The sequence below is a fragment of the Delphinapterus leucas genome, chromosome 15, assembly GCF_059928025.1.
Source record: "Delphinapterus leucas isolate spDelLeu-1000000601 "Yukka" chromosome 15, BTC_Dleu_Yukka2, whole genome shotgun sequence".
Lineage (NCBI taxonomy): Eukaryota > Metazoa > Chordata > Mammalia > Artiodactyla > Monodontidae > Delphinapterus > Delphinapterus leucas.
Window position 1 is genome coordinate 59,430,649 of NC_143143.1, and position 22,092 is coordinate 59,452,740.

Consider the following 22,092-nt stretch of genomic DNA (forward strand, 5'->3'; position numbering starts at 1 on the left):
CCAGGAGAACCCACCAAACTCACCAGAAGAACACAATGGCCTTAGACAGTGATGGTCACATTTCCTTGGCCTGAATCAACTGGCATCCTTCATCAATTCCTTTCACCCTTTTGACAACCACATGGTGTTATACCAATTAGCGGATGTTGTTTGTCAGGCTGGGCTCAGATCTGTGCAGAATTTAGGGATGGAAATAATGTTGTAGTTGCCCTCAAGAAAATTAATATTTTCTGGGATGAAAAATAGATTATCAGAAATTAGACCAAGACGGCACTCTCCTTTCCCACGATAAATTTCCTAAAGTAACAGAAAATATAGTTTTAAAAAAGTGTAAATCTCCCACTTTTTCACCATTAGAAAGAGTAGTATTTGGGGCTTCCCTGGTGGCGCAGTGGTTGAGAGTCCGCCTGCCAATGCAGGGGACACGGGTTCGTGCCGCGGTCCGGGAAGATACCACATGCCGCAGAGTGGCTGGGCCCGTGAGCTATGGCCACTGAGCCTGAGCGTCCGGAGCCTGTGCTCCGCAACGGGAGAGGCTGCAACAGTAAGAGGCCCGCGTACCACAAAAAAAAAAAAAGAAAGAGTAACATTTGGAAGAGAAAAATGGTGGTGGATGGCAATAGCAGTGTGGAACCGGGAACTAGGGAGTCTAAGGAGGCAAGATGGTGTGAATGTTTTCTGGTTTTGATTCTGGAGATGGAGGAGTATGTCATATTAATATTATACATTGATAAATTATTCAATTAGCTACAATATTAACAGCTTTTTCAGGTGTTCAAGCACTTTTCATGTGTTCAGGTTTCTTACGCATTTATTATCTAATTTAAATCTTTTCACCCAACAGCAGAGAATGTCCTTCCTAAAGGAATGCAGAAAAGAGACACAAAGCTTGTGCTTGATCCCCAAGATTAGAACCACTGCATTCTTTCCCTTGGGCTGGGAGAATGCTCTGCATCTTTTTGGATGGATTAGGTATACAAATCACCTAGTTAGTGGTTCGCAAATTTGTGTGTATCACCTGGGGGAGCCTGTTAGACATGTATTTTCTGGGGCCCCAATTCTGAGATTTGGATTCAGCAAGTCTGGGGTGACACTCATAAGTCTGCACTTTTAACACGTGCCCCTGGTCCGCTTGTGTCATCTGTTTTAGCCATGTCGTTTGTAAACAGCATGTGACTGGAAATTTAAAAATAGGTCTTAAATTCCCTTTTAGTCACACTTACAAGCTTGTAATTTCTGTCTCCAATTACGATCCTGCTCAGAGGAGTTCAGGCCTAGGATACACTATTAGGGGAACAACTGTCAGAGCAAAGAACAAGCCCACCTAGGAAAAAACAACAAGGAAACTTGATTAATACAGAGTAACCGGGCAGGCTAGGAGACTGAAGAAGCCAGACACACACATCTTCTCCCATGGATTGTGTGGCGTTCATTAATGCCTTTAGTGTCGGACATACGATTGTTCAGTGAGAATTGATTAAAAGAATAACAAATACGTGGACACATAAACATTAAGAAAAGACAGATTCTCCAGTATTGTTTTTCAACTTGTTATTAAACTCGTTTGATAAAATGAAACCTCATATTCGCCTTTAATGTTATTTTGAAGTTTCAACATAAATACGGTGTCTGAAAATAAAGCAATAGACAAAGCGGCGCTGTGCAGCATCACGGTCCAAGGAAAGTGGTGAGTAGAAATGTATGAACGCGGAGGAAGAAGAAGCGGAGGAAGAAGAACGGATGGGAGGTTTCGGCTGGAGAAAATGAGCTTACCTCCCAGCATCAGTGCCGGACCGGAAATAGGGGAGCTGGGCCAGGCCGGCTTCCGGCGTCATTTCGCCGCGACTTCCTGTGGAGAGCATGGCGGCCTTTGGGGGTGTCCGCTGGGTGACCCGAGTGAGGCCCGGGGCATGCTGGGGTAGGCGGGAGGGCGGCGGGTTTGTACCGGGCTCACCGAAGTATTCGGGGCGTGAGGCTCCCAGATCCGACCTCAAAGGTTTATGTGACTGTCGTAGACGCTGGTCGCCGCCCCGAATCCCGGGGCATGGAGGAGCCTGTGTACCTCGGCCGTAGCGCAAGCCGCCTCGCGGAGCCAGGTAAGTGCAAGTCCGGCTCCGGTCTGGCCCACGCCCCGACCCCTCCTCTCCTGGCCTACCCCAGGACTCCTGCCCCAGCCCCAGCTCTAGCTCTGCTGACCCCGCTCGCAGGGCGAGGACGTGAGGGTGGAGGGCGCCTTTCCCGTGACTATGCTACCGGGAGACGGCGTGGGGCCTGAGCTGATGCACGCTGTCAAGGAGGTGTTCAAGGTGAGTGGCCTGGGGGAGTCAGCCAGCAGGGGCGATGGCCTGGGTTGGAAAGCACTTACACGATTCTGACCCTGCGATTTTTGACACCTGCCCCTGAAGGCTGCCTCTGTCCCAGTGGAGTTCCAGGAGCATCACCTGAGCGAGGTGCAGAATATGGCATCTGAGGAGAAGCTGGAGCAGGTGCTGAGTTCCATGAAGGAGAACAAGGTGGCCATCATTGGTATGCGTGCCTCCTTGCTACCCCACCCATGTTAGTTAAAATCAAACGAATAAATGTTCATTAATCTTACCTCAGCACACACATAATACATTAACTCTCCCGACCTCCCGCCACTGTATTGGTGGCCATCAGTGGGAACCCAGTTGGAAACCCAGGAATTGAGAGATCGTGTGCCTCTCATGCTGTCTATGCAGGAAGGCTCCATGAGTTTGTAGTCTGTCATGGGGCTACATTATGGGTCACCAAGTCTTGTTAACTGTGTTTCTAGAATGCCATTTCTAGCTGCTTTTCTTTTGTCTTCCCTTCTGCTTTCCTACTGTAATCACCTCATTAGATTTTTTGGCTTTCAGTTCTGCCCCTATAGTCCATCCTCTACAGCTCTTTTCTTGGAAAAACCAGCATGACTTTCAGGCCCAGCCTTAGTGTAGGAGAGTAAGCTCTTTACGAGCTGACCCTCAGCTTTTCTGCCTTTGTTTCTACAACACTTGTTGTGTGCTTTGGTCACACCAGACTATATTAGTTTCCAAATACATGTACTGTCTTGACTTTTGCTGTTTCTTCTGCCACAGTGTTCTCCTTTTGGTGCCACCTGTCAGAATCTTCCTCACTCACTGTATTAGTTTCCTAGGGCTGCCATATCAAATTACCACAAACCTGGTGCTTAAAATAACAGAAATGTATTCTCTCCCAGTTCTGGAGGTCAGAATCCTGAAATTAAGGTGTTGGCAGAGCTCCTTCTGAAGACTTGGGTAGAATCCTTCCTTGCCACTTCCAGCTGTTGGTGGCTCCTGGCAGCTGCTGGCATTCCTCGGTGTTTCTTGGCTTCTGGATACATCAGTTCAGTCTCTGTCTCTGTCTTGATATGGTTTTCTCTACTCTGTGTCTTTGTATCTGTTTCTCCTTCTTTTCTTGTATAAGGACTTGTCATGGGGTTTAGGACCTACTTGGATCCCATGTGATTCCATCTCAAGATCCTTGACTTATTATATCTGCAGACACTGTTTTCCCAAATAAGGCCACATTTACAGGTTCTGGGGGTTAGGACATGGGCATATCATTTGGGTGGTTCACTATTCAACCTAGTACACTCACTCAGCCTAAGGTCTGGCTGAAGTGCCAGCTGTTCTATGATACTTCCTGATGTTACCAGAGGGAATTTCTTCTCTGTGCTCCTGTGCATGTTGGTAATACCTCTCCCATGGTATTTATCATTTCCTTCATATTAACTGTCTTCCCCCAATGCATTGTTTGCCCCTTGAGGACAGGAATTTGTGTTGTGTTTTTTGGTTGATATCCCTAGTGCCTGACACATGATATTCAATAAGTGCTGGTTGAAAAGATGTCAAATACATAGACATAGAAACATCAAGAAAGGTCATGGATCCCCTAGATTGTTTCTCAACCTATTAAACCGAGGCTCTTTTTTTTTTTTTTTTGAATTTATTTATTTATTTATTTATTTTGGCCGCACTGGGTCTTAGGTGCGGCACACGGGATCTTTAGTTGTGGCATGCATGTGGGATCTAGTTCCCCGACCAGGGATCGAACCTGGGCCCCCTGCATTGGGAGTGCAGAGTCTTACCCACTGGACCACCAGGGAAGTCCTGAAACCCAGGCTCTTTGATAACATGAGAAAATTCTTTTCTGTCCTTTTAGGTCATTTTGAAGTTTCAACATAAATTAAATTTGGCGACTAGAAATGAAACAGTGGGCAAAATGTTTCTGGTTTTAACTACATTATTTTCCTTTGCCCCGTGCCTCCAGAGGCATTTAATGTCACTCATTTGGGAGTGGGAGATGGGAGTCTGGGGGGGATCACTGAGGGGATTGGACACCAATCTGGATTCCCTTGGGCTTGGCCTGTGCCTAACCCCCCCCTCCCACCTCAACTTTGTTTATGCAGGAAAGATCCACACCCCGATGGAGTATAAGGGGGAACTAGCCTCCTACGATATGCGACTGAGGTAGGTGGTGGGAGGACATGGGTGAGTGGGGTACTGGGGCACCAGGCACAGTGCTCATGGCTCTGCCCCATCCCCAGGCGTAAGTTGGACTTGTTTGCCAACGTAGTCCATGTGAAGTCACTTCCTGGGTACAAGACTCGACACAACAATCTAGATTTGGTGATTATTCGAGAGCAGACAGAAGGGGAGTACAGCTCTCTGGAACACGAGGTGAGGCCCTAGAAATCGCAGAGGGCAGGGGTGAAGCGGGGAGAGAGGCACAGCTTCTTCCCTTTTTTCTAGTGTCACCCAGCTTCTTCTCTCTTACGCAGAGTGCGAGGGGCGTGATTGAGTGCCTGAAGATTGTCACTCGAACCAAATCTCAGCGGATCGCAAAGTTCGCCTTTGACTATGCCACTAAGAAGGGGCGGGGCAAGGTCACAGCTGTCCACAAGGCCAATATCATGTGAGGGACATGGCTTTGCATGGGGTAGGTTCATGGGAAGGTAGCTCCCTGCACTCTATCGGCTGAATGTTCCCTTTGGTCCGTGGACAGGAAGCTGGGGGATGGGTTGTTCCTGCAGTGCTGTGAGGAAGTTGCTGAACTGTACCCCAAGATCAAGTTTGAGACAATGATCATAGACAACTGCTGCATGCAGGTGAGGCCCTCCCGGTGTCCCCATTCTCAGTGCTGAGCAAGGCAGGGAGTAGGATTTACGTCTCTCCTCCATGCCCACATTTTGCCCCCAGCTGGTGCAGAATCCTTACCAGTTTGATGTGCTGGTGATGCCCAACCTCTATGGGAACATTATTGACAATCTGGCTGCTGGCCTGGTTGGGGGAGCTGGTGTGGTCCCTGGTGAGAGCTACAGTGCAGAGTATGCAGTCTTTGAGACGGTGAGTGAAGTCACCACCTCCCTCAGCCCTCTCTGTGCCCTTCTTCTGACCTCAGGTCCCCTTGATAGCTCTCCCCCAGTGCATCCCCCTCCTAAGTGACCCTGGCCTGCTTCTGTCCTCCCAACCCTTACATCTTCTCGGTGTTCCTGGCTTGACCTTTCATCCTAATGCCCTTCCCTGACCTCAGCTTCTGCAGAATGTCTGCCCCCAGTGACTCTGGCCTACTCCTCTTTCCACAGGGTGCCCGGCATCCATTTGCCCAGGCGGTGGGCAGGAATATAGCCAACCCCACAGCCATGCTGTTGTCAGCTTCCAACATGCTGCGGCATCTCAAGTAGGTCACTGTTGGCCTGGGGAGGCAGCTGGCTGTTGTTCGGGGAGCACAGGTGGGGAAATCAGGGGGATGATGTGGGGGGAATCTCAGTTTCTTTCTGTCCACATTGACAGTCTCGAGCATCATTCCAACACGATTGCAGATGCGGTGAAGAAGGTGATCAAAGTCGGCAAGGTGAGTTTAGAAAGGCTGTGGGGTTTAGGGTCTCGGCAGGACTTTCTGGGGAACCTGAGTTGGGGCCTCCTTTCCCTCCAGGTCCCAAGAGCCTCTGCTCTCTGCTTTTCCCCCAGTCCTGTCAGGGCTGTTCATTTCCCTTCTCTTGGCTGTTTCATCCTCTTGATCTCCTTTGCCTCCTAGTTCCCATCTGCTATTCCCTCTTTCCTGCTCCATCCATTGGCACTTTAATTGGCCATCTTAATGCAGAACTTGCAGCTTCCTATCTAAGGGGAGATGGAGGAGCAGAGGGAGATAGCTGGCAGGATGAGGCGCCAGTGCCACTTCCTCCACACCTGGAAGCCCATCCTCATCTGCCATTCCCCTGCCAGTCATCTGTGCTTCCACCTGCTCTTCTCTGTTTCCCCCGAGGCATCCTTCTCCTGCCTCCAATCTGCATTTCCCTTCTCACTCATGCTCAGCTTCCCACCCTCGCCCAGGCCACAGCAGAACTCGGAACAGTGGCTCTGGCCCTCAAAAGACAGGAATGGATGGGTCCATGCTCTTCCAAACCTGGCCACCTCCTTGCATCCTGCTGCATTGTCTTCTTTTTCTGGCCTTGTCACCCTCTTTGGATTCCATTTCCATCATACTTCCCTGCCTTCATGGGCTCTCTTTTCTTCCCCACGGCTGTTGCCGGTGGTGGCTGTAGGTGCGGACTCGAGACATGGGCGGCTACAGCACCACAACCGACTTCATCAAGTCTGTCATCGGCCACCTGCACCCCTATGGGGGCTAGAGCCCTTTATTCCCTCCAGCCTCACAAGGACCATACACCTCCCTTCAGTACAGTGGACCAGAGAAGAGCCCTAAACCTGTAGACCATTATCACCTTCTGGGCAGAGCCTAGGTTGTCTGGGGCTGGCTTCCTTAGGGAACTTAGGTGGTGGGGGGTTAGGGATGGGGCCCAGGCCACAGAGGTGATGACAGTTCTCCCCCACAGGTTCGAACTTCTCACATGGGTGGTTATGCCACCTGCCAAGACTTCACTGAGGCGGTCATTGGTGCCCTGTCCAACCCATAGGTCCCACCGTGTAAGGTGTCCAATAAAACATATGACATGATATGACTCGTGAATTTGTTTTTATTTTTATTGGGCTATAGGGGATGGGCTGGGAAATATCTCTGTAGTTATGCCCTACTAGGGAAATGTCCATTCTAATTTTCCTGGGATAGCTTTCGGAGCTTTTTCTTTTTCTTTGAGCTTATGTTCTTGCTGGCAGCAGCCTCTTCAGGTCCACTGCTAAGAGGCTCCTCCTTGGAAGAGAATTTCCTCTTTTTCTTGGGGACCCTCTTGTTTCCTGACTCTTCAGGGTCACTATCTGGTTCCTCTTTGGGGAACGATTTCTTCCTCTTGGTAAGACTTCCACTGCCAGCTGTCTCTTCAAGATCACTAACCAGCTCCTCCTTGGGAAAAGATTTCTTTTTTTTGGGTTTGGAGGAGACAGATGGGTCTTCCATTCCATTCTCCTGAGGAGCCTCATGGGGCTTTTGCTTTTTCTTCTTTTTGGGTCTTTCACTTGTCTCCTGATGGCAGAAAGGGAAAAATGGGCATGAAAGAGTGTCATCCATTGTATGAACACGCACACACACCCCGTTAGAATTCCAGCTGTTAAGTACCCAGGGCAGAAAGACTGGTGGATAGAAATGGTGTTAAAATTGTCCAGTGTTTCTGGGATGATTTTTAAATTGTATGGCAGGTGACCCCCCCCCCGCCCCCCGGCCAATCACTTAGAAGGTAGGGAGAATACTCTAAGCCCAATAAGACCACCACCACCCACGCCCCGGCCAATCACTTAAAAAGTAGGGAGAATACACAATTATCTAAGCCCAATAAGTAATTTACAGAAAACCCTACCATACTGGTTGCAAAAGAATCATGACACCAAGTTCCAGAGTGGACCCTGAAACATTGGCAGACTGGGCACAACGACAATCCCAGGGAGAATGATTCCAACATGGCACACTGGAGCTTTCCCTGCCTTCAACCCCCAGTATGAAATGCTACCATTTCTAGATATGTCTGGGAACAAGCAGAGCAGGAATTTACACTACCCACAGTTGAGGACTCCTGGGAAGCAGCCAAGGACAGAACACACTAGCCCAGTGAACAGGTGTTGCTACAAACCAGCGCTCTGGGCTCTTGAGCGAGTTCTCTCAGCACCTATCTCCTTCCTATAGAATCAAGAGGTAGTTTTAGAGGTTTCAGATCCTTATTTCAGTCCAAAAGCCTGTATTCCAGACCTTGACTTGAGGTGGCATATCCTCTGTTCTGCTGTTTTCTGTCCTATGGCTTAAGATCTTCACCCAGGGGTAAGGGCTGTCTACTACTGACCTCACATTCCTCCAGGGTACTACTGCTGTTTTCTGGAGACGCCAGGGCAATCGCAGCCAGCCTTTTCTTTTCCTTCTTCAAGCGTTTCTTCTCCTGTTTCTCCAGCTTTCTAGTAATCTCAGCAGCCGCTTCCTCTGCCTGGCCAAAGAAAAGTGCTGAGAAGGCTTGAAGACCTCTGGTTCCCCAGGTCTCTCTCTTGGCTTTATTGGATCAGGCTCATTAAATCAGTTTTATGCCTCCACTCTACATGGTCAGGCTAAGACAGTTCATCAACTCCAACAGCCAGCTCTGGTTCTCCCCACCTGACCTGACCCAAACTGACCTGAACCATTGCCTCCTTCATGACATCCAGATTCTTTCGTGGAATCTCTCCAGTCTCATAGAAGGACAGCCGCTCCTCAACTTGTTCTCGAAGCTTCTCCCCAAATACACTGGTAGGTACCTCTGGATATGCATGTAAGTAAACATAGCATGTCAGTCTCTAAAGGGACAAACTACTCACCATCCCCAGTATTCCCTCTACCCTCAGCTTCACTCAGACCCAAAGTATCAACACTCACTAGGTGAACTGCTGTTGACGAAAAATACTGCCATCATTGTAGAAGCTGCTAGGGTAGTCAGCCTCCCTCCCTCCCAACTGCCAACTTCCCCACCCATACCAGAGAAGCAATCAATTCGTGAGGCAATACTGCATTTGTTTGCCAGGTATCGGGAGATGCGGCCTTTGTTCTTGGCAGCTGCTCGGCCAATGAAGGTAGAGTGGAAAATGAGTCCATATTTTGGGGTGTTACCCCTTGTCTTCAGGGCTCTGGGAGAAGAATATTCAGCGGAGAGTTTTAAGATCAGATATTTCAACCGCGTTAGCTAAGGCAGCGCCTCCCTTCCCCTCTTCCCCGTTTCCAGGTAAGCCTCAGGCCGGGATGGGTCTCTACCCCACCTCATGCCAAGCCACCACTCCCAGAGGCAGAGGGAAGGCATCCAATGTCGCTGACCTGGAAAGTTGGTCCCTGTGCTGGGCCCAGGGAATCACTCAGACACCAGGACTGGCCATCACCCCCATAGCAGAGGCCTGTACAGGTCAGGGAGCCCTGGTCAACCATCACCGTGATCCCCAAACAAGCAGTGGGCACCAGAAGTGGCACCTGAGTGTGGGCAGGTGCCCTCACTGGTACCTGAACAGGGCCTTTTCAGCCCCAAGGATCTGCACTGTGGATGCTGGATACTTGGCCAGATTGGTGAGACTGCCAGCGTGAGCAATAAGACGTGCACCTACCTGGAGAAGGATTCAAGGAATTAGAGAAGCTGGGATTGCCAACCTACCAACTGCATAATCCTGCTTCACCTCCTCCCCATCAAGTACAACTGAGGAAGATATGATGGGTCAGGACATACAGCAATACAAATATACATGGTAATTCCTTAATCCCCCATTTTTTGGTTTCCCATGACGCACCGCTTCCCCAATTAGGGCGGATAGGCTGGGGGCTACTTGGCTCATCTTGGATCGCAGGTAAGTGTGTAGGCTTTGGCGGTACTCTGACAAAGACACCACACGACTGGAGAAGCTCTCGATGTTTATCAAGTCAATGGCTGATATGTCCATGCCTAAGGGACATCAAGTATGAATGCAGGAGCCCAGTATTCAGAGCCCTGTACCTTATTTTGGCTGCCAGGCTCTATACTGACCCATGGAGGACCGCGAGGCATCCAGAATAGCCTTAGCCTTGGCTGCATCCATTGTCAGCTCCTCCAGCTTCTCCAACTTTTCTTCATTCAGCTCCCTTCGGTTTCCAATGAACTGAGCAAGGCGGCAGTATGTAGCATTGTCATTGATGATCTTTACCAGCTCAGGAAAGTGATATCCATACCACTCCCTGCGAAGAGCCACAATCACTCCATGGCCCAGCTGCCATGTCTCAAACCTATAGCCTCAGCCCTCTCCAGATCTACTCTTTGCCCGGAGGAAACCGGAACAAATCAGATCCAAAACCTCAACTCCATGTCCCCCCATTCACAATACAGACCAGGCAAAGGGCCTGGGCTGAGGTGTATATGAGGTGCGTTTACTCTGCCTCCTCTTTCTATACAGTCAGTGTAAGAACACAGCCTGTGGTAAGCACCAGGAGGCCCAGCTCCGCCCCACGTGGTTCTACCCACAGGAGCCAGTCCTGATTTCAAGATTCAAAATTAGCTAAACCACAGACCCAAGACCTTGTTTCTAAGGGGTCACCCCTGCACTTTACCTGACACGCATGGAGAAGGTATTGATGTCCTTATCCAGCTGGTCCAGGAGGCTAATGGACTGGATAATCATATTGTCCACTCGGTTCACATTAAACTTAACTTTGGCACGAGAATAGCTGTGTCCCAGCCCCAGTTGGGCTTTACAAGCAGACAGATCAGTCAGACCCTTCACCAGGTTGTGGAAGTGCAGACGGACTCCTGGAGGAGGGCAAGACTGTGAGCAAGGAAGGGCTGAGCTAGCTCCTGCACCCATGGGCACCAGCCAAGCAGGAGGACTTCCAAAAAGCAACCTTAAGCCTAATGAGTTTCTAGACACCCCCACCCAGAACTCAAAAATGTCAATAGATGGTCTCACCTCGAAGGATCTCGGCTATGACACCTCCAGTCTGGCAGTTGTACCCTAACTCCTCTTGTATAGCAGCACCTATCTTGGGGTCCCCAACTCCCAGGAGCACTTTCTTCTTTTTGGATGGTAGGTGAGTCTCCAAGAGCAGGCGGAGGTCCTCATGAACAACACCTCAGGGCAAAGAACAGAGATCCCACTAACATGCTGAAGGATGCTTAAATTATAAAAAGGAATCCTGTCCCCTCAACTGATCAATGACAGGCTGATCTTACGTTGGTCTTGCAGAGCATGCTAGGACGGTGTGCCTAGAGCCCTCCCCTTCAGGCTTTGCTCAGAGACATGGAGACATCAGTGATTATACTCAGGGGATTGACAGACTCAGGTCATCACTGCAAAGCCTGCATCAACCATGGGAGGAACACGACTCGGGCCCAATAACGTCAGTATAAAATACATTACTGAAAGCTTAAAAAACAGCCTGGAGCACAACAGGAGCATTTAGTACTGGATTTACCTTCTGGGACCAAACCTCTTTCTCTTGGCTTTTGGTATCAAAATCAATTGAACAAAGTAGCAGAAAACCACATTTGATCGGGTCTAGTATTATACCAGTCCCCCCACCCCTGCCAGATTTCATTTAGGAATCATTTATCACTACAGTGCCCACAAGAAATAAGGCCTACATCCTAGACTGTGCAATTTAAAAGGTTAACAGTAGCAGGCTTATCTCCCTAAAATATTTAGTGGCAAACTCACCTTCAGACACAGCGTTGGCATTTTCCAAGGCAACCTGGGACGAGGAAAAGGGACAAAAAGCCACGAGACGAACGATGTTGTGGAACTTGCCCAGGTTCAGCACGCACTCCTCCACCTGGGGGAGAGAAAGACGATGAGTAGTTTCCTTCCCTCCCTCTTGCCTCTAGGGCGCAGTAAAGCAGCTGCAGGTCTGGACCAACCGAACACTTTAAAAATGAACGGATCACGGGCCCTAAATCCCGGTTCCGCTTCATCGGTACGGGGTGGAGTCCGGGAGACTTACTTTCTTATATTTTTGCATTTTTCATATAGTTTTATTTGCTCTTTACGCAAAAATGAAAATCTGCATTTTGTAGAGAGTGCACACAAATTCGAATGCGGGAGACTTACTCTTAAATGCTTCTAACACGATTCTAATCACGAATGCAGGTAAGCACCCCCTGCTCTTGAGCTGTAGCGCACAGCGCACCCCCCAACGCGCGGCCGGCCACGTGGGAGCGCGCGGTGCATGCTGGGGCCCGCGCTGCCCGAGGGGCTGCGGCGCGGCCGGGAGAGCCCACCGCGTCCACTCACCTGCGGCAGCAGCAGGCTTATCTCCTCTACTTCCTTCAGCGCCAGCAGCGCGTAACCAACCGCATGCTCGAAGAGCACGTGCAGCAGCACCTGGAAAAGGAGCCGGGGCGCGAGCGTCAGCGCGGCCCCCGCGTTCGCCTGGCTTCGCTCCCCGGGCAGGCCCGGGCCCCGGCCAGAACCCAGGCCCAAACCACGGCCTCCGCCTCGCCGGCAACCCGCAACCACTCCTCACCATGGCGCTCGCTCCTGGCCCGGCTCGCACTGCGGCGAGCGGGTTCTGGAGCGCAGAACCAGGCTCCGGAGGCCACGCCCCCGCGTCGTCGGCCAATCAGAGGCCGGGGACTGTACCTTTCCGTGCCTTCGGAGGGGGTTCGCCGGGGTGGTACGGCCCGCAGGGCTGGGGCGCGAGTGCGGACTAGCGGGCTTTTTCCGGCCTCGGCTGAGGCTTGGTTGCCGGGGACGCGCGGGGCAGAGAGGGCAAAACGGTTTGGAAAGGCTCTTTTCCGGATAACTGTCCAATCCCTCATGTTTTCATCCTGTAAATTACGGGCAGCAGAGCTCTGTGGAATCCGGGCTGGAGGCCTCCGCGGGGGCCGCGGCGATCCTTCCGGGCAGAAACTATTGCGGAGCCCACTGTCCTCAGCGCCGGGGATCTCTGGACCCAGGCGACCGCATGACCCCTTTCGGCCCCGCCGGGCACTGGGGACGACCCTGTCTGGAGCACCGGGTCCGCGCGCCTTCCCCTCCTTACCGGGACGGAAGCGGGGCCTGGGGTGCGCTGGCGCAGACCCTGAGGCATCGTGATTCCTAGTGGCTGGCTTCGTGCTTTTAAATTGTTTTTTATTTCTTCTTAAAAATAAGGGCGTCAGGCTCTGAAGTAAGAAAGAACGATGATCCCACCTCTTCCTAGGTCGGTTTCTCCTTCCCTGCTTCTGCAGAACCCTGCTCCTTTTGCGGGGCCACGTGTCGCTCGCCCTAGTGCACGGCCCTAAATTCTTAACAACCGGTTAGCTCCAAGTGAACTGGAGTTGCTTCCGTGTCCTCGGGGCAGCTTTTGGGCACTCGGGCGACTATTTTGAAATTACTTTTGCTTTAATAATTAATATTAGAGTTATAAATCCAAATCCTGGTTACCCCAAAGTGGCATATAAGCTGGTAAATTTAAAAGTAAGTCATCTTAAGGGGATTTTTTTTATAACTTAAATTCCCACAGCTAACGTGCATTTATAACTTTAAGGTATTTTCTTAAGCAATTCAGTTATTTGACAAGATCCAATTACTGAGCTCACTCTTTTTTGTAATTATTATTTATTTGATCTATTTATTTTTGGCTGCGTTGCGTCTCTGTTGCTGCGCACGGGCTTTCTCTAGTTGCAGAGAGCGGGCGCTACTCTTCGCGGTGCGTGGGCTTCTCATTGCGGTGGCTGCTCTTGTGGAGCATGGGCTCTGGCGTGCAGGCTTCAGTAGTTGTGGCACAAGGGCTCAGTAGTTGTGGCTCACGGGCTCTAGAGTGCAGGCTCAGTAGTTGTGGTGCATGGGCTTAGTTGCTCCGTGGCATGTGGGATCTTCCCAGGCCAGGGATCGAATCTGTGTCCCTTGCATTGGCAGGCAGATTCTTAACCACGGCATCACCAGGGAAGTCCCTGAGCTCACTCTTAAAACCTAATGAACTTTACTTAATCTTAAATCTTAAAATCGCATAGTCTCAATATTGCTTGCAAATGTGCTTGAATTTTGTTACATGTATCCACTTACAGTCATGAGTCTGAATCAGTCACTCCATCTCACATTCTAAAATGGAATTGCAAAATTAATCTATTACATCAGAATATTAAATTCTCTTAAACATTATAATTACCAAATTAAATAGAAGTTTCCAAAATGTAATGGAAGGGCTTCCCTGGTGGCACAGTGGTTAAGAATCAGCCTGCCAATGCAGGGGACAGTCAGGTTTGAGCCCTGGTCGGGGAAGATCCCACATGCCATGGAGCAGCTTAGCCCCTGTGCGCCAGAACTACTGAGCCTGAGCTCTAGAGCCCGTGAGCCACAACTACTGAGCCCACATGCCATAATTACTGAAGCCTGCGCACTTAGAGCCCGTGCTCCGCAACAAGAGAAGCCACCACCGTGAGAAGCCCGCGCACTGCAACGAACAGTGGCCCCCGCTCGCTGCAACTAGAGAAAGCAGTTCGCAGCAATGAAGACCCAATGCAGCCAAAAATAAATAAATTTTAAAAAATGTAATGGAAAACGTTAATGCTATGACTGATTTACTTCGTACTTCTATACTTAATCCTAAATATTCCTGGGGTTACAGGTGCTTATCTACTAAGGTAGGGGGTTTCAAAGGAGAAGTTGAAATGGGATTGCAGAATTAATTTAGACATTCTTGGCCAGCATTAAAAAAGTAGGATGAAAGAATATATGAAATAATAATACATCACATAGAGTAAGGAGTATTGATTTATAAAACTTTTGTCTCAAACATACATATGTATACATGTAAATATACACATATACATGTATATACAAATATATATACCATATATTTAAGTTATATAAATGCACACTTCTGTGGATTAAATACAGAAAGCCTGAGAGTCACTGAGCTGAAAGTTAACCAGAGTCATACTTTGACTTAGAGAGTCATACTTTGCTAACTTAGAGAGGTGGCTGAAGAAAAGTGCACTTCCACTAGTGAGGAAGAAAAGTGCACTTCCACTAGTGAGGCAGAAAAGCTTTTGATTAGATGGGGACATGGTATAAACAGTAAGAATATTTCTTTGGCTTCTTTACCTCCCTCTACTAAACTATCTTCCCTGGTACTTCATAATCCTGACCTCCATGGGCATCTCTGTAGCATGTGATGTCAAAGACCATATCTCCCTTGCCTTTGGGCTGTTTGTTAGGTTCACCAAATTTGGGGATGATTTTTAAGCAGCAGTGAATATGAATGAGTCAGCAAACCTGGGTTCAGATCCCAGCTCTGCTACTTACAAAGTGACCTTAAGTTAATTGCCCAGCCTTCCTGAGTTTTCATTTCTTTTGCAGAATGAAGATGGAGGATTCATTCATCCTGTCAACAAACATTTTACTGAACATAGGCCAGGTGTGACAGAGGTGTAGTAGCTAGTATGTGACACAGATGTGGTACCTGGCATGTAGTAGGAACTCAACGAATGTTAGTGGACTTTCATCTTGTTCTTTTGTCCCCCTTATCAATAAATAGTGATACTTTTTTATCACATTATTTCATTTTACCTATTCTCAGTTGAGTCTCAGTTCTCCTATCATTTCCCATAAAATCTACTAAAACCCCATTTTTTACACACCCAGCTGCTCTGATTCATTTCTATCATGTTAGCTATTAACTTGCACATGTAGACAGAACACCTCTAAATATTTGTTTCACACAGGAAACAGTTTTGCATTTCATTTTTCAACTTCCAGTGGCAGTAGATGGACAGTTTACTGATTAAATGTTGTTGGAACCTGTAAAATATGTTCAGTGTGTAAACTTGCCAGTTACTGTTATCTCAGTTGTTTCTGGTTTAAACAGGGTTGCTAAGAATCCTTCAGATTTCCTCTCTTCTTCAGGTCTTTTCAAAATTGCACTAGGGGGCTTTCCTGGTGGCGCAGTGGTTGAGAGTCTGCCTGCCGATGCAGGGGACACGGGTTCGTGCCCCGGTCCAGGAAGATCCCACATGCTGCAGAGCAGCTGGGCCCGTGAGCCATGGCCACTGAGCCTGCGCGTCTGGAGCCTGTGCTCCGCAACGGGAGAGGCCACAACAGTGAGAGGCCTGCGTACGGCAAAAAAAAAAAAAAATTGCACTAGGGTTTATGGGAGCATTCTCATACCCTAGTTGCAGGGGAAAAGGGGGTCTCAGTTCTCTGTGCTCAGGATCTCTGTGTCTCAGTTCTCTGTGCTCAGGATCTGGTGCTGTGTCTTGGGACCCCATCAATCCCTGCTGTAAAATGGCTGCTTTGGACTGGCCCCTGGACCTGTGTACTTTGTCCTCTGAGACACACTGATCTCAGCCAGGTGCTTGAAATCTCTGAGCTCTGGGTCTCCTTATGTCAGGCCTCTACTGGTTCCATGCTGTGTGGCACCAGTGTATTTCCTCACTGAGGCATGCGTGGTCTTTGGGATCATCTGCCTGCCACACGTAGGCTGAGAGGACCAGGCTCATTACCAGAGGAACTTTTATCCTAACCCTTCCCTCATGAATGCTCTATAAGCTTTCCTGTGCTGCACTGACCATTGCATTGGGGTGAGTGTGGGACCTCTAGAGCAGAGGTCAGTAAACCATGACCCTGGGACCAAATCTGGCCTGTGGCTTGTTTTTGTAGGGCCTAAGAGCTAAGAATGATTTTCACATTTTTAAAGGGTTATAAAAAAAAAATTATGACAGAGACTATATGTGGCCCACAAAGTCTAAAATATTTATTATCTGACCATTTATGCAAAAGGATTGCCAGTTCCTGTTCTTGAGGTATGCGGCTTCATCTGTGCCATGTTCGGGGAGCATGGCAGAAGTGAACAGATATGATATTTGTAGAAATGAAAAACTCGTTGAAATTTAAAAGAAATGCATAGATTCATTAGCAAATTAGGCATGGCTTAAGAAAGTATTAGTGAACTGGAAGATCTAACCAAATAATTTATCCAGAATGCTACAAAGAGAGATAAAGAGGTGAAAGAGCGATTAGGAGATATAGAATGTGGAATGAGAGAATCTAGCTTCTGTTCTGCCCAGAAAGCAGAAAGGATAAATAGGAGTGTATTAGTGAGGGTCCTCCAGAGAAACAGAAGCAATAGGATATAGCTATAGATACAGATATAGATATAAATATAGATAAGAGATTTATTATAGGAATTGGCTCACATGGTTATGGAGGCCGAGAAGTTCCTTGGTCTGCAGGCTGCGAGCTGGATGATGTAATTCAGTTTGAGCCAGAAGGCCTGAGAATGGGGGTGGAGGCAGCTGATGCTATAGACCCAAGTCTGATACTGAAAGCCTGAGAACCCAGAGGGCCAATGTCTAAGGGGAGGAGGAAATGGATGTCTCAGCTCAAGCAGAGATGGAACTAATTTGCCCTTTCTTCACCTTTTGGCTCTGTTCTGGTGCTCAGCGGATTGGAGGATGACCACCCACGTTTGGGAGGGCCATCTGCTTTACTCAGTTCAATTGAGATGCTAATCTCTTCCAGGAGCACCCTCACAAACACACCCAGATATAGTGTTTTACCAGGTATCTGGGCATCCCTCAGCCCAGTCAAGTATACAACATAAAATTAACCATCACCAGGAAGAACAATATTTGAAGAGCTGGTGGATGCAGTTTCCCCAGAACTGATGAAAAGCATGGATCCAAAGGTGCAGGAATGCATCTCAAGCAGGATAAATAAAAAGAAATCCAGGCTTTCACCCATTGTAATAAACCAGCAAAACACTAAGAACAAAGAGGTCTTGAAAGCATATTTTAAATTATTAATTCAAATTTATAATGGCCACAGATTATTCAGGATTTCTACTTTCTTGGACCATTTTTGTTATAGTTTTCTGGGAATTTGTTCATTTCATCTGTGCTTTCACATTTTATAGTATAGATTTGAATTGGAGAATTTTTTATGTTTTCTGCCTCATCTGTAGTTGTGATTTTTTTTATCCTTAATATTTATTTTTACTTCTTTCCATTAGTCTTGTCAGAAAGTTTTTAATCTTATTACCATTTCAAACAATGAACTTTTGATTTTGTTGATTCTCTCTATTGTCTGTTTATTTTCTTTTAAATTAGTTTTTGCTCTTACATTTATTATTTCCGTTCTTCTACTTGTTTGGCTTTATTTTGCTGTTCTCTGTTTCATTTTGCTCTTACATTTATTATTTCCTTTCTTCTACTTGTTTGGCTTTATTTTGCTGTTCTCTGTTTCATTTCTTAATATGAATGTTGGTTCATTGGTTTAAACTTTTCTCCTTCAACATGCATTTCCCTCTAAGTACTTCTTTAGCTGTATTCCGCAAATTTTGGCGTGCAATACTTTCATTATAATTCAATTCCAAATTTATTCTAGTTTCCTTTATGATAGCTTCTATGACCCACACATTGTTTAGATGGGTGTTAAAGGTTGAAGTCTGCCTTGCTTTCCATTGCTGCTTTCTAAGCATTATTTCCTCCTCTTTCTCTTAGAAAATCCCCAGCCACCCATCACTGCCTGGTAGCATCCAATTTTGCACTGGAAAGGACACTACTTACTTTTTGGATGAGGAGGCAAGATGCTATTGATTGAAAGAGTTTTGGGGTGCCACAAGCTGTTGCATTTCCTCACCTCAGATTTACTATCCTGATTGCATTGTTCCAGCTTCTGCCAATGTCAGACTAGTTCTTTAAGTTGCCAGTGTGGCCCTGACAGCTGGCATCATTTTATGTGTGTGAGGCCCAGGCGACTCATTTTAGTCTGCCGACACCTCACAGACAGGAAGATTGAACTGGTGGGGGTGGTGGGAGGGTGAGCAGAGAAATGAGCCCAAAGCTGCATCTATTCATCTTCTCAGAACCCAAACTAAGCAATGTAATTCAGCTGGTCTGTTTTGGGCCCCTGAGAACATAGGTATGTTTTGAGCTAGCGGGCACCTTGGAGACCATATGATCTAACATCTTCTTTTGTGGATGAGGAATCAGCTATAACTGTTAATGTTCAAGAAGCTACAGAATCAATTTTTCCATTCACCAAAAAAAAAAAAGGGGGGGGGAACTTCTCTGGTGGTCCAGTGGCTAAGACTCCACACTCCCAATGCAGGGGGCCCTGGTTTGATCACTGGTCAGGGAACTAGATCCCACATGATGCGCCTAGGAGTTTGCATGCCACATCTGAGGATCCTGCATACCACAGCTGAGGATCCTGCATACCACAGCTGAGGATCCCGCATACCACAGCTGAGGATCCCACATACTGCAACTAAAAGATCCCACATGCCACAAGGCAGATCCTGCACACAGCAACAGAGATCTGCGTGCCGCAACTAAAACCCGACGCAGACAAATAAATAAATAAATACTAAAAAAAAAGTGAGTGTGAAGGTACTGTAAGTGTACTTAAAAAAAAAGAGGTTTTGTGTGCCTATTGTATGCCAAGTATCTTTTTAGGTGCTGGGGGTACAGTTATAAACAAAACCAAGTCCCTGCCATCATGGAGTTTACACCCTAGAGGAGACAGAAAATCAAGTAAATACGTAGTGCATCAGACTTTGGTACGTGTTAAGGAATGTTGCATTGTTTTATAGAGGCCATTGGTGAAGAGGCGACATTTTGAGTAGAGATCTTAAGGGGATAAATCATGCAGAGATCTGGGAGGATAATAAAAGCGGTAGTAGTACTAACCCATGACTTCTTCCTTCAGAGACTTCAATGAAGACTTCATCTTCAAGTGCTAAGATGTTTCACCATGGGAGGCTGACCAGGGTTCCTGAGGAAGATTTCAGGGTCAGGAGGGAATTTAGGTATTCACAGAAGAATGTGTAGGTCATTTGGAGATGGAGGGTGGAAAGAGAGTGGAGGCAAGAGGTGTAAGATCCATTCTGGTCAGTAGTTGGACAAAAGACTAAAGGATCTAGCATGTAAGATCCAGGATGTAAGAAGCCTTGAATGAAGGCCAGGATGAGTGGCTTGGGTCTGATGAGACTCTTACTCTCCATAAAGCAGTGTTTGATTGGAGATTAGTTTGGAGGTGACGTACAAGACAGGTTTCTCACCAAGTTCCAGCTGAGAAAATGTCCTGCACGGGCAGCAGGCCTGAAGCGTGCTCCAGACTCAGCTTTAAAAAGCCACAAGGCAGGGATTCCCTGGTGGTGCAGTGGTTGAGAGTCCGCCTGCCAATGCAGGGGACATGGGTTTGTGCCCCGGTCCGGGAAGATCCCACATGCTGCAGAGCAGCTAGGCGCGTGAGCCATGGCCGCTGAGCCTGCGCGTCTAGAGCCTGTGCTCCGCAACGGGAGAGGCCACAACAGTTAGAGGTCCTCGTACAGCAAAAAAAAAAAAAAAAAAAAAAAAAAAGCCATGTGGGTCTTTCTTTTCTCTGTGTTCACCCATTGGGAAGGATAATACACTATAGCATCTCTTCCTCTTTTATTTTGCCCAGCCTTTGGCTCACTGTGTCATTTTGGTATAAATTAACACAGAGTTTCTACTCTGGGCAACACTAATGGGGATCTATGGAAATGAATGTGCTATTTAAGTTCCAGGGACCAGGGAGAGTTTCAGGAAAGGACATTGCATGAAACAACCACAGGATGGCGGCACTTCACACTCACTTCGTGAATTTTTCACATCAAATTTCAAAGGCTTCTAGCAATTCCTAGGCCAAAGAAACCCTGCAACATTCTTTGGTAATGAGTTACACATACATGCAACATTTCCTCACAAAGACTCAGAAGAATGGGAAGCCTTCTAGGACGATCATTTAGGAGTACAGGGTAAAAGTTTTGATCAGTCATTGCTGCTTGTGTTCATAACCTGAGCCTGAGGATGTTTGATCTTATAATAATATGTGATAATATCTGTTATTTATGGAGCGCTTAGCCTAATGCTTGGCACTTAGTCTTACATGTGTCTGCTTGTTGAATCTTCACAACAGAGTTTGGAAGTTGGGTTTATATGGTTAATTCTCCAGACACAGTCAGTGATAGAGAGATCTGTATGATCTACATACCTCATCTGCCTGACTATGATGCTGGGCCTTTCTTTACATTTTCCAAACTAATACTGCATTGAAGAATAAATTATGTGGCATAATACTACAGACAGCTGTCTTTAATAGAAATCTTCAGCACTCAAAACCAATCCCAATTTACAGAATTGGATGGCACGCACACACCTGGTGATTTTGCCCTTGAAGATTGAATTTCAGTTTTTGTTCCCTAGGAACCAAAAAGGATAAAGTCCATATGCACCTGTCCTTAGGTTTTAAAGGTATCCCTTGGAAACAGCACATGAGATATAAAAATATCCATCTGATGATCTTTGTCTGCTGTCTGGAGGGTTTAGTCCATTTGCATTTATTTTGATTCCTGATATATTCTGATTTATTTATATTTATATGCTTTGTATTTTTTGTGCTGTTTTTGTTTCTTTGCTCCTCCCTCCCCCCCTTTATCTTGGAGGCACTAGTAACCTAAGATCACTTTATATTTTTATTTTTTTAGTAACTAATGTTCTTTACTATTTTTCTTTTTTTTAATTAAAATTTTATTGAAGTGTAGTTGATTTACAATTTTGTGTTAGTTTCAGGTGTACAGTAAAGTGATTCAGTTATGTATATACATGTATCTATTCTTTTTCAAATTCTTTTCCCATTTAGGTTGCTACATAATATTGAGCAGAGTTCCTTGTGCTATACAGTAGGTCTTGCTGGTTATCCATTTTAAATATAGCACTGTGTACATGTCAATCCCAAACTTAACTATCCCTCCCACCCACCCTTTTCCCCTGGTAACCATAAGTTTGTTCTCTAAGTCTGTGAGTCTGTTTCTGTTTTGTAAATAAATATCTAGGAAGATATTGAATACGGTTCCCTGTGCTATACAATAGATCCTTGTTGTTTATCTATTTTATATATAGTAATGTGTATCTGTTAATTGCAAACTCCTAATTCATCCCCCCACTTCCCCTTTGGTAACCATAAGTTTGTTTTCTATGTCTGTGAATCTATTTTTGTTCTGTAAATAAGTTGATTTGTATCATTTTTTTAAGATTTCACACATATGTGATATCATATGATACTTGCCTTTCTCTGTCTGTCTTAGTGTGATAAACTCTAGGTCCATCCATGTTGCTGCAAATGGCATTATTTCATTCTTTTTTATGGTTGAGTAATATTCCAGTGTGTGTGTGTGTGTGTGTGTGTGTGTGTGTGTGTGTGTGTGTGT

General features: G+C 46.9%; 2 protein-coding genes and 6 non-coding genes across 9 annotated transcripts; 1 reads left to right on the forward strand and 7 right to left on the reverse strand.

The window, feature by feature from the left end:
* Positions 1-1,842: 1,842 nt before the first annotated feature.
* Positions 1,843-6,977, forward strand: IDH3B (isocitrate dehydrogenase (NAD(+)) 3 non-catalytic subunit beta). 2 transcript variants are annotated; one of them, XR_016387887.1, is made up of 13 exons: positions 1,843-1,896; positions 2,016-2,096; positions 2,208-2,306; positions 2,406-2,526; positions 4,430-4,490; positions 4,568-4,700; positions 4,802-4,935; positions 5,026-5,128; positions 5,220-5,366; positions 5,606-5,700; positions 5,814-5,874; positions 6,566-6,763; positions 6,857-6,977. XR_016387887.1 is itself a non-coding variant. In XM_022592834.3 (12 exons), the coding sequence occupies exons 1-12, from the start codon at positions 1,861-1,863 to the stop codon at positions 6,650-6,652; spliced, it is 1,158 nt and encodes a 385-aa protein (XP_022448542.1). In that variant the 5' UTR covers positions 1,843-1,860; the 3' UTR covers positions 6,653-6,977. The 2 variants fall into 2 exon arrangements, 1 of the variants encoding a protein (XP_022448542.1); XM_022592834.3 differs by having other exon boundaries at positions 6,566-6,977.
* Positions 4,054-4,126, reverse strand: TRNAG-CCC (transfer RNA glycine (anticodon CCC)). Its single transcript has one exon. It is a non-coding gene; the product is annotated as a tRNA-Gly (tRNA).
* A 2-nt stretch (positions 6,978-6,979) lies between the features above and the next one.
* NOP56 (NOP56 ribonucleoprotein) lies at positions 6,980-12,500 on the reverse strand. The gene is made up of 12 exons (XM_022592833.3): positions 12,400-12,500; positions 12,168-12,257; positions 11,595-11,709; positions 10,848-11,009; positions 10,492-10,690; positions 9,935-10,122; positions 9,702-9,853; positions 9,421-9,521; positions 8,908-9,056; positions 8,571-8,692; positions 8,249-8,386; positions 6,980-7,440 (listed from the first exon to the last, which is right to left on the reverse strand). The coding sequence occupies exons 1-12, from the start codon at positions 12,400-12,402 to the stop codon at positions 7,072-7,074; spliced, it is 1,788 nt and encodes a 595-aa protein (XP_022448541.1). The 5' UTR covers positions 12,403-12,500; the 3' UTR covers positions 6,980-7,071.
* On the reverse strand, positions 8,456-8,526 carry LOC115803408 (small nucleolar RNA SNORD57). Its single transcript, XR_004024141.1, has one exon. It is a non-coding gene; the product is annotated as a small nucleolar RNA SNORD57 (small nucleolar RNA).
* LOC115803409 (small nucleolar RNA SNORD56) lies at positions 8,780-8,850 on the reverse strand. The gene has a single exon (XR_004024142.1). It is a non-coding gene; the product is annotated as a small nucleolar RNA SNORD56 (small nucleolar RNA).
* Positions 9,273-9,358, reverse strand: LOC115803414 (small nucleolar RNA SNORD86). The gene has a single exon (XR_004024147.1). It is a non-coding gene; the product is annotated as a small nucleolar RNA SNORD86 (small nucleolar RNA).
* On the reverse strand, positions 10,246-10,377 carry LOC115803410 (small nucleolar RNA SNORA51). The gene has a single exon (XR_004024143.1). It is a non-coding gene; the product is annotated as a small nucleolar RNA SNORA51 (small nucleolar RNA).
* LOC115803415 (small nucleolar RNA SNORD110) lies at positions 11,166-11,233 on the reverse strand. The gene has a single exon (XR_004024148.1). It is a non-coding gene; the product is annotated as a small nucleolar RNA SNORD110 (small nucleolar RNA).
* Positions 12,501-22,092: the final 9,592 nt, after the last annotated feature.